The sequence below is a fragment of the Canis lupus genome, chromosome 17, assembly GCF_003254725.2.
Source record: "Canis lupus dingo isolate Sandy chromosome 17, ASM325472v2, whole genome shotgun sequence".
Lineage (NCBI taxonomy): Eukaryota > Metazoa > Chordata > Mammalia > Carnivora > Canidae > Canis > Canis lupus.
The window spans coordinates 61,602,370-61,616,128 of record NC_064259.1 but is presented as its reverse complement, the minus strand read 5'-3'; the positions used below and the strand labels follow the sequence as shown (position 1 = coordinate 61,616,128).

At 41.0% G+C, this 13,759-nt stretch overlaps 1 protein-coding gene across 2 annotated transcripts; it reads right to left on the bottom strand.

Moving 5' to 3' along the window:
- Nucleotides 1-630: 630 nt before the first annotated feature.
- LCE7A (late cornified envelope 7A) lies at nt 631-8,051 on the bottom strand. Of its 2 annotated transcripts, none has more exons than XM_049096032.1 (2): nt 5,069-8,051; nt 631-1,236 (listed from the first exon to the last, which is right to left on the bottom strand). In XM_049096032.1, exon 2 carries the CDS (start codon nt 1,213-1,215, stop codon nt 889-891), a length of 327 nt encoding a protein of 108 aa, XP_048951989.1. In that variant the 5' UTR covers nt 1,216-1,236; nt 5,069-8,051; the 3' UTR covers nt 631-888. The 2 variants fall into 2 exon arrangements, with proteins under 2 accessions (XP_048951989.1, XP_048951988.1); XM_049096031.1 differs by having other exon boundaries at nt 7,817-8,051.
- Between the last annotated feature and the right edge of the window lie 5,708 nt (nt 8,052-13,759).

Sequence of the window (13,759 nt, the reverse complement as noted above, 5' to 3'; positions counted from 1 at the left end):
TCAAGAGAATTGTGCTAACTGGGTCACTGGGTAGACTCTGGCTCCTGTGTAAATAGAAGTAGTGAGATATGCTCAAGGAGAATATTTGTTGTGGCTTTTTGAAGTAAGATCCGAAAATGACAAGTACCCATTTCTTTCTTGAGTATGGGATTCTCTCAAGTCAGAAGGATCTGGAGGCTAAATTTCAGGGCTGGGGAGCAGAGCAGCAGTGGAACAGCAGCAGCAGTGGAACAGGGTCACTGATATTTTGGGAGTACCCCATTACTCCCCTCTGGATCTTTCCTCTCAAATGGCTCAGGTCTAGGACCTCCCTTGGTGGGAACTTCCCATCTGGCTGGCTCATTGTGGGTTCTATTTGAAGAATCCAGGTTAGGGCAGCCCTGGTGGCTTAGCAGTTTAGTGCCACCTTCAGCCCAGGGTGTGATCCTGGAGACCTGGAGACCCGGGATCGAGTCCCACATCAGGCTCCCAGCATGGAGCCTGCTTCTCTCTCTCTCTCTCTCTCTCTCTCTCTCTCTCTCTATCTCTAATAAATAAATTAAAAATCTTAAAAAAAAAAAAGAATCCAGGTTAATGGGAGCTCCCCAGAGCTGAGGATGGAGGCATCAACAAACACCAAGAAGCTCAGAGTGTAGAGAAGATAGGCTTTATTTTTGCATGTTGACAAAGCTTTGAGAAGCAGAGTTTTCTGTAGCATTCAGGTCTTCTTGATATAGAACCAAAGCTAAGGCTAAGTGGTCTGAGGTTCTCAGCAAAAAGAGGAATCCTAGGTATACATCTAGGCAGCTTAGTTTAGGAGGAGAATGGAGAATAGTGTGAGAGTAAGGAAAGTTGTCAACTCCAGGCTCATCCTTGGCTATGGATCTTTAGCTCCTCAAAACCTTCAGGTCAGCTGCCCCCAAATCTATGGCAAAAACTGGAACACCCAGAAGGCTCCCTCTCCCAGCAGTTGGAAGGCTGGGGCTGGCCTAGACAGACTCCTGGAAACCCATGAGACCCTAGAGAACAGCAGCCTCTGAAGCCAGTGATACAGCAACTGGGGACACAGCAGGAAGGGGCAGGCGGGGGGCAAGGGGCTGGGCAGGGAGCTGGACATGGAGCTGAGGCCTGTGGCACCTGTGGGGCCTGCAGGGCCTGAGGTGGACGCTTGGGTGGACACTTGGGGAGGCACTTGGCAGGTAGCTGGCACTTCTGCTGGTTTTGCTGGCAGGACATCTTGGCAAAAGTTCAGTTACTCTAAAAAACAATGCAGATATTTTGAAAGTTCAGTGACTATAAACTTTATTTGTATCACTATTTTTCTCCAGAGTCTGAGTTCTGTAACTGATCCTATAGCTCCAGGATCCATATCTTTACAATGGAGAAGCCCTACGTTCCTGGCATAGGAGAAATCAGGCAGGGGCCAATTCTAATTTGGTAACACCTTCTCTTACCTGTCCTGGTTCTTCCAAGACTCCTGACTTCCAAGGCAGCAAGTTGGGTAGTTTCTAAAGCTTTAAATTATTTTTATGACATGCTATCATTTATGCATTCTATAAACCACCTGGTTAGCCTGAGTCCGTGGTTACACCACTTGTCTTTTTCACCACCTTTTTTTCTTTCTTTCTTTCTTACATCATGGGCTCTGTCTTCAGTTCTATTTCAGCCCTGTGTAGGTATCTCTTGTCTTACAAACTAGCTTCCCTCACCCCAACCCTAATCTCAGTTAGCATTCATCCCTTCTGGGATTGCTACTTCTGAGCCACCTGATGATTTCCATGAACCTGATCTTTCCACAATTACCAGTTAGTTTCCATTCTCTCCAACCTGGAGTGGTTTGTCCCATTCAGCTGAGTTGTGGCAATCCCAGTGATCCCCAAACTGCCATCAGATCAGTAAGGACACTTACCTTGTTTTCTCAAAGTCAGGAAAGCAATGTATAGGTGAAGCAAAGTGAGGAGGCCTTTTATACACATCCTACACCCAAATAAAGTGAATGAGCCATGATGATGTGAAAGCTCTTCCCAACCAGGTAGTTATGATAGCAACTTCCCACATTCTTGTGGCTCTGTCATTCTGCCACTTTGTCATACTGGGTCACCACTGGATCTTCATGAATATCTTCCCAGAACATCCCTTCCCTCTGTAAAACTTAGAATTATTTCCATAAAGATAAGAAGCTCATGATCTACAAGGGAATTTACAATGGGTATGGTTGGGGACTAAACTTAGGGATTCCCCAGGAATCCAATGCAAGCTTTAGATGAAAATCTAAGGCTACAAATGTTGGATCAACCCAGGACATAGATGGGAGTTTATGTAGGCTCTATAACAAGTTGGAATCAATAATCTAAGTACCCCTGGATCAGTACTGATTCAGATCCCAGAGTGCATAAGACATTGACTAACAATATAGCATCATAGAAAGGCCCAGATGGAAAGGATTTCAGCCCAGTACCTACACTCTATGCATAAATGAGGAACTGAGTGCCAGAGAGAACAGAGGACTGCTCAAAGTTGGTACAGTGCCTGAACTGGAAGCCAGGCACCCCTTTCTTTGACCTTAATCCCTTCTTTTCAACCTGCTTGGCCATGTCCACTGGAATCCCTTCTTCAAGCCACTTCCCACCCATTTTGCTTAGTTTATAATTTCAACTACTTTTTTTTATCAATATAATAAACTTTCTTGCTCCTTTGGCTTATTAATGCACTTGATTAACAAAACCCCAACCATGGCTGACTCCTCCCTGTTATGCCTAGTTGCTATAAAAATGAAAACAAAATTTAAAAAAGCATTTTGGCAGCTTGGCAGGATGATAAGATCATGACCATTCACTCAGGCTGAGCCCAAACACTGCTTGGTGATTCCATATATTTTTTTCTATGCTCAACACACACACACACACACACACACACACACACACACACACACCATGCCTTTTCTCTTCTCTGGAACCTTCCAAATACTCTTTTTGCTTCTATATAGATGATACTGCTCTCTACTCCAAGGGGCAGAGAGTAGCTGTCAAATGTAAGGCACTTCTACTTACTTATGCCTGCAATCATTCTTTATCATCTCCGTGTTAGAAGAGAAACAGCCTCTTTTCTAATGCTTGTCCTTGCTACCTTGCTCTGGATCCTTGTATGTTCAGCCTTGGTTATATGGTTATATTAATTTTTCTTGTGAAATGCTGTCATGATGTCCCATATTCCTATAACACCATTCTTGTATTTATTTTTCATTATCACTCATCCTAGATACGATGAAATCTCCATGTTTCTCAGCACCTGCACAGTGCTTGACATCTTGTAAGTGCTCAAAAAGTATTTCTGAATTAATGAGTTATTTGTGGTTGAAACAAAGGTCTCTCTCCTTTTACATCTTGAGAGAGAGTAGTTCAGGAGGCCAGGCCAGAGGCAACCACATGCAGTAGATGGAGTCATCCATACTGACCAGCCTCAAGAACTTTGCAGTGGAGCCAGGGCTCTGGCTCCCCTCTGCTGCTGCCTGTGGGTTTCAGTGGATACTGAACCAGATCATCTCAGTGCATAATCAAGTCCATATTTGCATTTATGAGCATCAGAACTCCAAGGAACTAACACTCAGCCCAAGTGCCACCTTTCTTGGTTTTTCTTTTCCCTAATGTTATTTTATCTGGGAGTCAGAGTGGGAGTGAACTCAACAAAGAGGAGATCGCTGGTGTGTATCTGAGGATGTGGAATATCTGAAGGTAAGTCACACTATGAGGTAGCAACTCCATTTAGTCTACTTAGTCAATATCACTTGACAGAGGAAATTACTTACTTAACTTCTTGTCTTGTTATGCCCTTAGTAGAGCATTGTGTATGTATGTGACTCACCTAATTGTATCTCTCCTAGCTGTGAATGTGAGCTCCTAAAGCCCAGATCAGCCGGGATAGGCAACGTTATGCTCTTTCCCTGCTCGGCCCCCACTAAAATATTAGAAATAATTTTTAAAGGTTGTAAAACATTATTCTATTGTATTGATCCAATACATCAATGAATCACTGGTTCAATGAGGAAAATTATTTATTCAAAAATGCCTTTCTTATAGTAACTTTGCAAATATCACATAAAAGACGTTTATTTACTGAATGATGGTTATGTGCAGGGTTTTGTGAATTCAGAGATTAAGATATTTCTCTGTCTTAGGATGCAAGTGAGATAATACGAGGAAAAGACAGGGAATTAAAATTTATTCTCAATCTCCCACCCATCAAACATGTTATTTGCACTATCAGAATACATCAATTTTATCAGTTTCTTATTGTTAATCCCATTTTACAGATTTAAAAAGATTGAAGCTCAGAAACAGTGGGAGTCAGCAGAAGGCTGACAGGGAGCTAGCATTCTAGACAGAGAGAAGAAGAGTACAGGTGGAGACATGGAGATGTGTAGGGCATGATCTTTTCTGGAAAAAGAGTGAACATAATATTTGGTAAGAGCATAGTATTGGGACATTAGCTAGACAGAAAGGAAGGAAGGGCCCAGAACATTAGAGTTTTACTTGTTGGCATATGTACTTTAGCCTGTAGATTAAAGGTTTCCAAATTATATTCCTCGGAACCCTGTTGTCAGGGATGTTCAGATATCAGCTCTTCCAAGAGCTACTTCTCTGGGCAGTATGAGCTACTCTGTGTGGCTGCCCTTCTAGCCACTTTCCATGCCTGTCCCCATTGTCTACTGCATCAACTCCATGTCTTTACACATCATGGTGTCTGGAAGATAGGTCTTGGAGTCAGGATACTGGCATCTGAACCATGAGTATGTTATTCGATATTTTTTGAGCCTCATTTTTTTCTTTTAAATCTGTAAAATGAGATTAAAAATAAGAAACTCATAGAGCTATTTTACTGTGATAATGCAGATAATTTTTGACAGATAGTAGATTGGAAATACATTTTAATTTCCTTCCTTTTCCAGCATCATTCCCCTATCAACACATGGAGGGACCCTAAATTTTTTGAGTCACATTTTAAAATGCTACAAATCCTTTGGTATTTTAAACTATTTGGGCTGCCTGGGATGGGAGACCTGAGAAGACAACACTCTGGGCCTCCCTCTTACCTTCTGCTGTAGAATAATGTGCCAGCTTTATGTATCGAAGGTATACATTCCATTTAACTTAAAAACAGAATTGTGATTCTTTGAAAGGTTTGACCAGGGACAATTGGGACAATTGCAAAGGATGAACCTGATGAGATTTACATTTCAGAAGGGTCATTCAGCTCAGGTAGCCTTAGGTGCTGTGATTTGGATACTCAAGAAACTGAAGTCCATGGTGAATGGCCAGGATACAAGTTTGATGTGTGGAGCATATCTGGACTCAAGTGAGGTCTTTGTTAATAAGCTTCTAGACAAATGGATCAATTGGAAGGTGATTGGAGGGTCTTTACTTGGATGAATCCAGTCTGCACACAGCCCATGCATTCCTGGATTCTGTTCTCACCTGCTCAAACACTTCCTCACCATCCTGCCTGCTCCAGGATACAAGCATGCTATGGATTCCTGCCTTAGGTGTGCCCTTTAATAGAAGTGTGAGGGCAGCATTGGTATGCATGAGATTCTTATCAAGCTAATTCCCAAGTGATGAAAGAAAGAAAAACAAGGTTCTTCCTTCTGCCCAAACAGTCAGACCTTTTAAACAATACTCCTATGGGCCAGAATCCCAGAGGGCAAGCAGACACGTGGTTCTGACCCTGGCAAACATCACTGGGAGAGAATTCAGGGTCCTCCCAAGGGCAATGAGTTTTTTCTCCTTTTTAAATTTAAATTCAGTTAGTTAACATGTAATGTATTATTAGTTTCAGAGGTAGAGTTCAGTGATTCATCTGTCTTATATAATACCCAATGCTCATTACATCATGTACCCTCCTTAATGTCCATCATCCAGTTACCCCATCCTCCTAAACCTCTCCTCTCTAGCCACCCTGTTTGTTTCCTATGATTAAGAGTATCTTATGGTTTGTCTCTTCTGATTGCTTGTTTTATTTTCCCTCCATTCCCATATGATCTTCTGTTTTGTTTCTTAAATTCCACATATGAGTGAGATAATATAGTTGTCTTTCTCTGATTGACTTATTTCACTTAGCATAATAATACCCTTTAGTTCCATCCACATCATTGCAAGGTTTCATTTTTTTGATGGATGAGTAGTATTCCATTGTATATATATATATACACTACATTTTCTTTTTATCCATTCATCTGTGGATGGTCATCTGGGCTCTTTCCATAGTTTGGCTATTGCGGACATTGCTGCTATAAACATTGGGATGCAGGTGCCCCTTCACTACATTTGTATCTTTCAAGTAAATACCTAGTAGTACAATTGCTGGGTCGTAGGATAGCTCTATTTTTAACTTTTTGAGGTACCTCCATACTTTTTTCTAGAGTGGCTGCACCAGCTTGCATTCCCACCAACAGTATATGAGAGTTCCTTTCTCCACATCCTTGCCAACATCTCTCTTTTCCTGACTTGTTAATTTTAGCCATCCTGACCAGTGTGAAGTCTCATGATTTCGATTTGTATTTCCCGATGCCAAGTGATGTTGAGCATTTTTTCATGTGTTTGCATGTCTTCCTTGGAGAAAACATGTCTGTTCATGTCTTCTGCCCATTTCACAATTGGATTATTTGTTCTTTGGGTGTTGAGTTTGATAAGTTCTTTATAGGTTTTGGATACTAGCCCTTTATCTTATAAGACATTTGCAAATACCTTCTCCCATTCTGTTGGTTGTCTTTCATTTTGTTGACTATTTCCTTTGCTGTGCAGAAGTATTTTATCTTGATGAAGTCCCAATAGTTCATTTTTTACTTTGTTTCTCTTGCTTTGGAGACCTGTCTAGCAAGAAATTGCTGTGGCCAAGGTCAAAGAGGTTGCTGCCTATGTACTCCTCTAGGATTTTGATATATTCCTGTCTCACATTTAGGTCTTCCATCCATTTTGGGACAGTGGGATTTATAACTGGCTAGTTGAAGGGCTGATACAGCTTGTATTTCTCTTGAGGTGGAGGGAAGAGTCATGATATGTGTTCAATGACCTGGCCCTATGGGCCTTAAGCTATCCCAATTAGTCAATAAAAGAAAGAGGACAACACCAACTCAGAATAACACATTCCCAACACTTGCATGAGTTAACCTCAAAAGGCAATCACCCTCCTTTGTCTGTATAGTGTAGGTAGAGACATAGGCCCATCATGTATAATGTGGTGGTTAAAACAAATGTTATGAGCAAAGAAATCAATACCAAGTGTTCTATAAGCTGTAGTTACAATATAAGCATTATAATGATTCACTTTGGTCCTAGGTATTTCCCAGCTTGTGAGTCCTGTTCCTTTGGGACTGGAGGGATATCCACCATTATCATCACCATTATCATCTGATTCTGGCATTACAGCCCCTCTTTTCTGTAATATCTTCAACTGCAGAAAACTCCCTTGGATTGAAGTAGCATATCATCCCTGGAACACAGGCTCAGTCCTGACACTGACTAGCCATGGGTCACTTGCTTCTTCTGGGCCTCGGGGTCTCCACTTGTGAAATGAGAGTTTGCCTTTGTTGTTTTTTTCTTTATCCCTGATGTAATGATGAGAGTTTGTGCTCAGGGCTGCCAGATCACACGAGAACATAGGTGACTTCCTGAGCTATTGTCCTTGACAGTCGTGAGGATCCTTCCACTATGTAACAAATGTAAAGATTCCCTCTTTCAATCTCAGGCTTCACTCTGGACCCTCAGCTGACCTCGGTAAGTGGGGCAATAGCTAAAACATCCTATTTTGTCTTGTGTCTACATAAGTCACCATCAAACAATACCTTTCAGTGTTAAGATAGGAAGGGTTGAAGAGAAGTCCTTTGCCTATCCTCTTCCTCTAGACATTGATCTTAAGAAGATATTTCTAAATCTTCCAAGAAAGAAGACCTCACAGCCTATAATGACAGAGCTTTCTTGCTCCTGTGTAACTTCATTCCTCTCTTCTGATGTTAGAGGTCGGTTCCCCCCAGCAGAGTGAGAAGGACTGGCTTTTGGCTCCATCATCCTCCCATTCTTAAAGACTGCTTATACTGATAATATCTCTGACTCATCACAATGCCACGCTAATGACTTCACTATCATTCTCTCCATTGTGCCAAAGGGAGATAACTCAGTAGACTGCATCTTTTGTCCCATAATTAACACATCTTCAGAATCTTCAGAGAAAAGATAGGGACTATGAAACTGTAAAGCCTGCTTCCAGTTGGCTCAGTAGTGTTATCTTTACCTAGGAAAGCCAGTACTATAAAATATGAGCATAGGGACAGGTATTTAGAAGACTTAGGCAAGTTCCTCAGACTTTTTGGACCTGCACTCTTATCTGTGACATCAGGACCTTCTGCTCTGTCATTCTTTTTTTTATAATAAATTTATTTTTTATTGGTGTTCAATTTACCAACATACAGAATAACACCCAGTGCTCATCCCGTCAAGTGCCCCCCTCAGTGCCCGTCACCCATTCACCCCCATCCCTTGCCCTCCTCCCCTTCCACCACCCCTAGTTCGTTTCCCAGAGTTAGGAGTCTTTATGTTCTGTCCCTCTCTCTGATATTTCCTACCCATTTCTTCTCCCTTCCCTTATATTCCCTTTCACTATTATTTATATTCCCCAAATGAATGAGAACATATAATGTTTGTCCTTCTCTGACTGACTTTCTATGAACCTAGAGTTCTCAGTCTTCATACTTTTGGAAACAGTGGTCACTCATGACAGGCCCCCCACATTTGTACTAAATTTCATGTTTTGTTTTCTCTTAACCACCCTGACCAGTGGATATCATCACATATGGAAAAGTTGAGCATTGGAGAGTTTAAGAGCAGGTGCAGATTACATAGTCTCTCTGTTCTGGAGCAATAGAGCCAACTCAGCAAGGATTGCATGAAATAAGAAAACTGTTCTTTCAGTCTTGCTCTCAGTGCTGTTCTAGATCAGGGACTCTAAACCTGGTTGTACCACCTGAAAAGCATTTTTAGAATTCAGATTCCCGTCTCCAACTAAGACTTTTTGAGTCATCACCTCCATGGAATAAGTCCTAAACAATGCAATGCTTAAATCCCCAGGGGATTCTGCTAGGTTAGGAACCATAGTCCTAGAGTGTTCTTGTAGTACCATAGAATTGCAGTCCACAGAACATTCTAGTAACATTTCCACAGCCTCTTACATTCCTCCAAGTTCTTCCAGAGATCTTCATAGACAGTTAAAAGACATAAGGGAGTACAGACAACTCATAATATTATTCAGCCTTGGAGAAGTCTTAGCAAAATCTAGTGCAGTTTCTTACCTGGTGCTTCCATGCCCTCTCCCATATGCCTAATGATGAAATTTCTGTGCTAAATTGAAACGCTTTTATTTGAAGAACTCATTACCTAACCATTTCTTTTTAGACTGTTATCTTTGAAGAATTTTTTTTTCTGGGTGCAAGATGGCAGAGAAGTAGGGGTCCTCAACTCACCTGGCTACACCAACTTACCTAGATAACTTTTTAATCATCCTGACACCTATGAATTCGACCTGAGATTTAAAGAGAGAACAGCTAGAACGCTAAGGGTTTTCCCTTCTAGCAAGATAGGAAGGCGGAAAAAAATAAAATAAAAAAGAATCAAGTGGGGGAGGGGCACCGCAAGGAGCCAGGCTAAAGCAGAGCAGTGAAAGCCTCCAGACAGGAAAGCCCAGCCCCGGAAAAGTGGGAACTTTGAAAATCTGCACTGGATTCTTCCTCATCGGACAGGCACTTAGCAGGGAACTCGGGCAGCACCTCAGGAGGGCAGGGACTCCTCCAGGCTCCCAGAGTCACTAACAGAGGAAGTGCACCCGGGGCAGAGCGCACCGCACACCACTGGCCTATCTGGGTAAAGGGCTGGAGCGTGAGCCCCGCAGGGCCTCAGGGAGAAGCCGGTGGGTCAGGCTGTGGCTCCGGACAGAGCGGTTGCGCCCTGCTGCCTTCGAGAGCTGCGCCCCGGGATCGCGAGGCCAGCAGCACAGGCCCCAGATTCAGGCCACCGGGGGACACAGTTCAGGATCCTGCACTCCCTCCAGGAAAGGCGGAGGTGGGGAAGGCCCAGGACAGCAAGGACTCTCTGCCATCAGGCGCCCCCAAGCTGTGCAGGTCAGCCCACCCGCCCAGGGAGCATCCTGGCCAGTACGGACTGGGAGACTGGGAGACTGCGGTAGTTACTGGGGGAGCTGACTCCAGGGCTGGAGAGCTGGCCGCCACCAGTGTTGTTGTTCCTCCTGGTGTCACCTCATGCCTAGAGAGGCAGGGCTGCTAGGGAACAGGGACCTCACGGGGTAAACAGCTCCCACTGAGCCGTGCACCCAGCTGGGGGTGGGCAGCTCCCCCAGGTGCACAACCTGAGAGTCAGCACAGCAGGCCCCTCCCCAGAAGACCAGCTGGAAGAACAGGGGAAGAGCAAGTTCTTGACCCAGCATCACTGGAAAGCTCCAGGGAAAGTTGAGGGATTCACAGTATATAGAACCAGAGGGTACCCTCCTTTTTTTAATTCCCTTTTTCCAGGGCAACTCATTTTTATATCAGACTGTAAATTTCCATTTTTTTTCTCTTTTCCCACCTTAACTACAATATTTTGCCACCTCTTCATTTTTAAGTTTTCTTCCTTTTTGGCTCTCATAATTCTACAATTACATGTCTTAGATATATTTTCCACTTCTAGAGTCCCTTCAACATACTCAATTCAATTTTGGGAGATATATGAGATATGATTTTTGTTTTGTGTTTTTTTGTTTTCTCTGTCTCATTTGTTCCACAATGGAGGAGGTTAATACCTTCTAAAACATGACCAGCATGCATCCAGAACCAAGTGGAACACTGTGCTGGTTCATTCTGTGAGATTATATTCTCTTTTCTTTCCCATTCTGCCCCCCTCTTTTTTCTCATTTATGTTTTGGTGGTCAATGTTGGAGCTCTCTACAAATATTTCTGGTTTATATAAATTTGGGGTGATCATTTTCTAACATACAGAACTTAATACACTCAGAACCAAGAGGATCACCCTCTAAGTCCACTCAGGTAGGCTACATTCTCTCTCCACCACAACTTCATCACTACCATCATTTCCCAGTCCTCCACTTTTTTTCTTTTTTCTTTTTTTTCCTCTTTACTTTTTCTCTTTTTCTCTTCTTTTTTTCTTTTCTTTTTTTTCTTCTTCTTTGGGATTCTTGGCATTTTATTTTTTACTATTTTGTTTTAAATGTTTTTTAAAACTAGTGGTCCTTTTGTTTTATTACATTCTGATTTTTTTTCCCATTTTATGGTCTCTGACCTTGTCAGAATCATCTAGGGTGAAATATATTTAGGTTGTGGTTGATATTTTGACTCAAGCCACTCAAACAGCCACTCTGCACTAAGCAAAATGACTAAAAAGAAGAATTTACCATAAAAGAAAGAATCAGAAACAGTACTCTCTGCCACAAAGTTACAGAATTTGGATTATAATTCGATGTCAGAAAGCCTATTCAGAAGCACAATTATAAAGCTACTGGGGGCTCTGGAAAAAAAGCGTAAAGGATTCAAGAGACTTCATGACTGCTGAATTTAGATCTAATGAGGCCAAAATTAAAATTCAATTAAATATAATTAATGAATTATATTTAATTTAATTAAATTTAATTAATATATTTAATGAATTATATTTAATTATATTTAATTAAAATATTTAATTTTAATTATAATTAAATTTAATTATTAATATAATTATAATTATAATTAATGAATCATATTTAATTATATTAAAATATATGTAATTATAGTAAAATGAATTAAATCCTAATGCCTAAGGGTTAATGAGGTGGAAGAAAGAGTGAGTGATATAGAAGACAAGTTGATGCAAAGAAGGAAACTGAGGAAGAGAGAAAAACAAAAGACCATGAAGAAAGGTTAAAGGAAATAAATGACAGCCTCAGAAGGAAGAACCTACGTATAATTAGGGTTCCAGAGAATGCCAAGAGGGACAGAAGGCAAGAAAGCATATTTGAACAAATCATAGCTGAGAACTTCCCTAATTTGGGGAGGGAAACAGGCATTCAGATCCAGGAGATAGAGAGATCCCCCCCCTAAAAACAATAAAAACTGTTCAACACGTCAACATTTAGTAGTGAAACTTGCAAACTCCAAAGACAAAGAGAAAATCCTTAAAGCAGCAAGAGACCAGAGATCCCTAACTTACATGGGAAGAAATATTAGATTAACAGCAGACATCTACACAAAGACTTGGCAGGCCAGAAAGGGCTGACAGGATATATTCAGGGTCCTAAATGAGAAGAACATGCAGCCAAGGATACTTTATCCAGCAAGGCTCTCATTCAAAATAGAAGGAGAGATAAAGGTGTTCTAAGATAGGCAGAAACTGAAAGATTATGTGACCACCAAACCAGCTCTGCAAGAAATATGAAGGGGGACTCTGTAAAAGAAAGAGGAAGCCCTAAGAAATAACCCACAAAACAGGGACTAAATAGGCATTACAATGACACTAAATTCATATCTTTCAATAGTAACTCTGAACGTGAATGGGCTTAAAGATCCCATCAAAAGATGCAGGGTTTCAGACTGGATAAAAAAGCAAGACCCATCTATTTGCTGTCTACAAGGGAGTCATTTTAGACCTAAGGACACCTACAGCCTGAAAACAAAAGGTTGGAGAACCATTTACCATTTAAATGGTCCTCAAAAGAAAGTTGAGTTTTCCTCATATCAGCATTAGCAATCCTCATATCCGATCAATTAAAGTTTATCCCAATGACTGTAGTAAGAGTTGAAGAGGGACATTATATCATACTTAAAGGGTCTACCCAACAAGAAGACCTAACAATCATGAACATTTATGCCCCTAATGTGGAAACTGCCAAGTATATCAATCAATTAATAACCAAAGTAGAGGCATACTTAGACAGTAATACACTAATAGTAGGAGACTTCAACACAGCTCTTTCTGCAAATGACAGATTTTCTAAGCACAACATCACCAAAGAAACAAGGGCTTTACATATTACACTGGACCAGATGGATTTCACAGATATATACACAACTTTCCATCCGAATGCAAATGAATACACATTCTTCTCAGGTTCACATGGAACTTTCTCCAAAATAGACCACATACTGGGTTGCAAATCAGGTCTCAACCAATACCAAAATATTAGAACTGTCCCCTGCTTATTTTCAGACCACAATGTTTTGAAACAAGACCTCAATCACAAGACAAAATTTGGAAGAAACTCAAACACGTGGACGTTAAAAAGCATCTTACTAAGAGATGAATGGCGCAACCAGGAAACTAGAGAATAATTTAAAAGATTCATGGAAACTAATGAAAATGAAGACACAACTGGTCAAAATCTTTGAGATGCAGCAAAAGCAGTCCTAAGAGGGAATGCATTGCAATACAAGCATCCCTCAAAAAATTGGAAAAAACTCAAATACACAAGCTAACCTTGCACCTAAAGGAACTGGAGAAAGAACAGCAAATAAAAGCTACACCAAACAGAAGAGAGATAATAAAGATTCTAGCAGAACTCAATGTAATAGAAACCAAAAGAACTATAGAACAGATAAACAAAATCAGAAGTTGGTTCTTTGAAATAATAAGATAGATAAACCATTAGCCAGTCTTATTAAAAACAAAAGAGAAAAGAGTCAAAGTAATAAAATAATGAATGGAAGAAGAGAGATCACAACTAATACCAAGGAAATACAAATGATTTTAAAAAC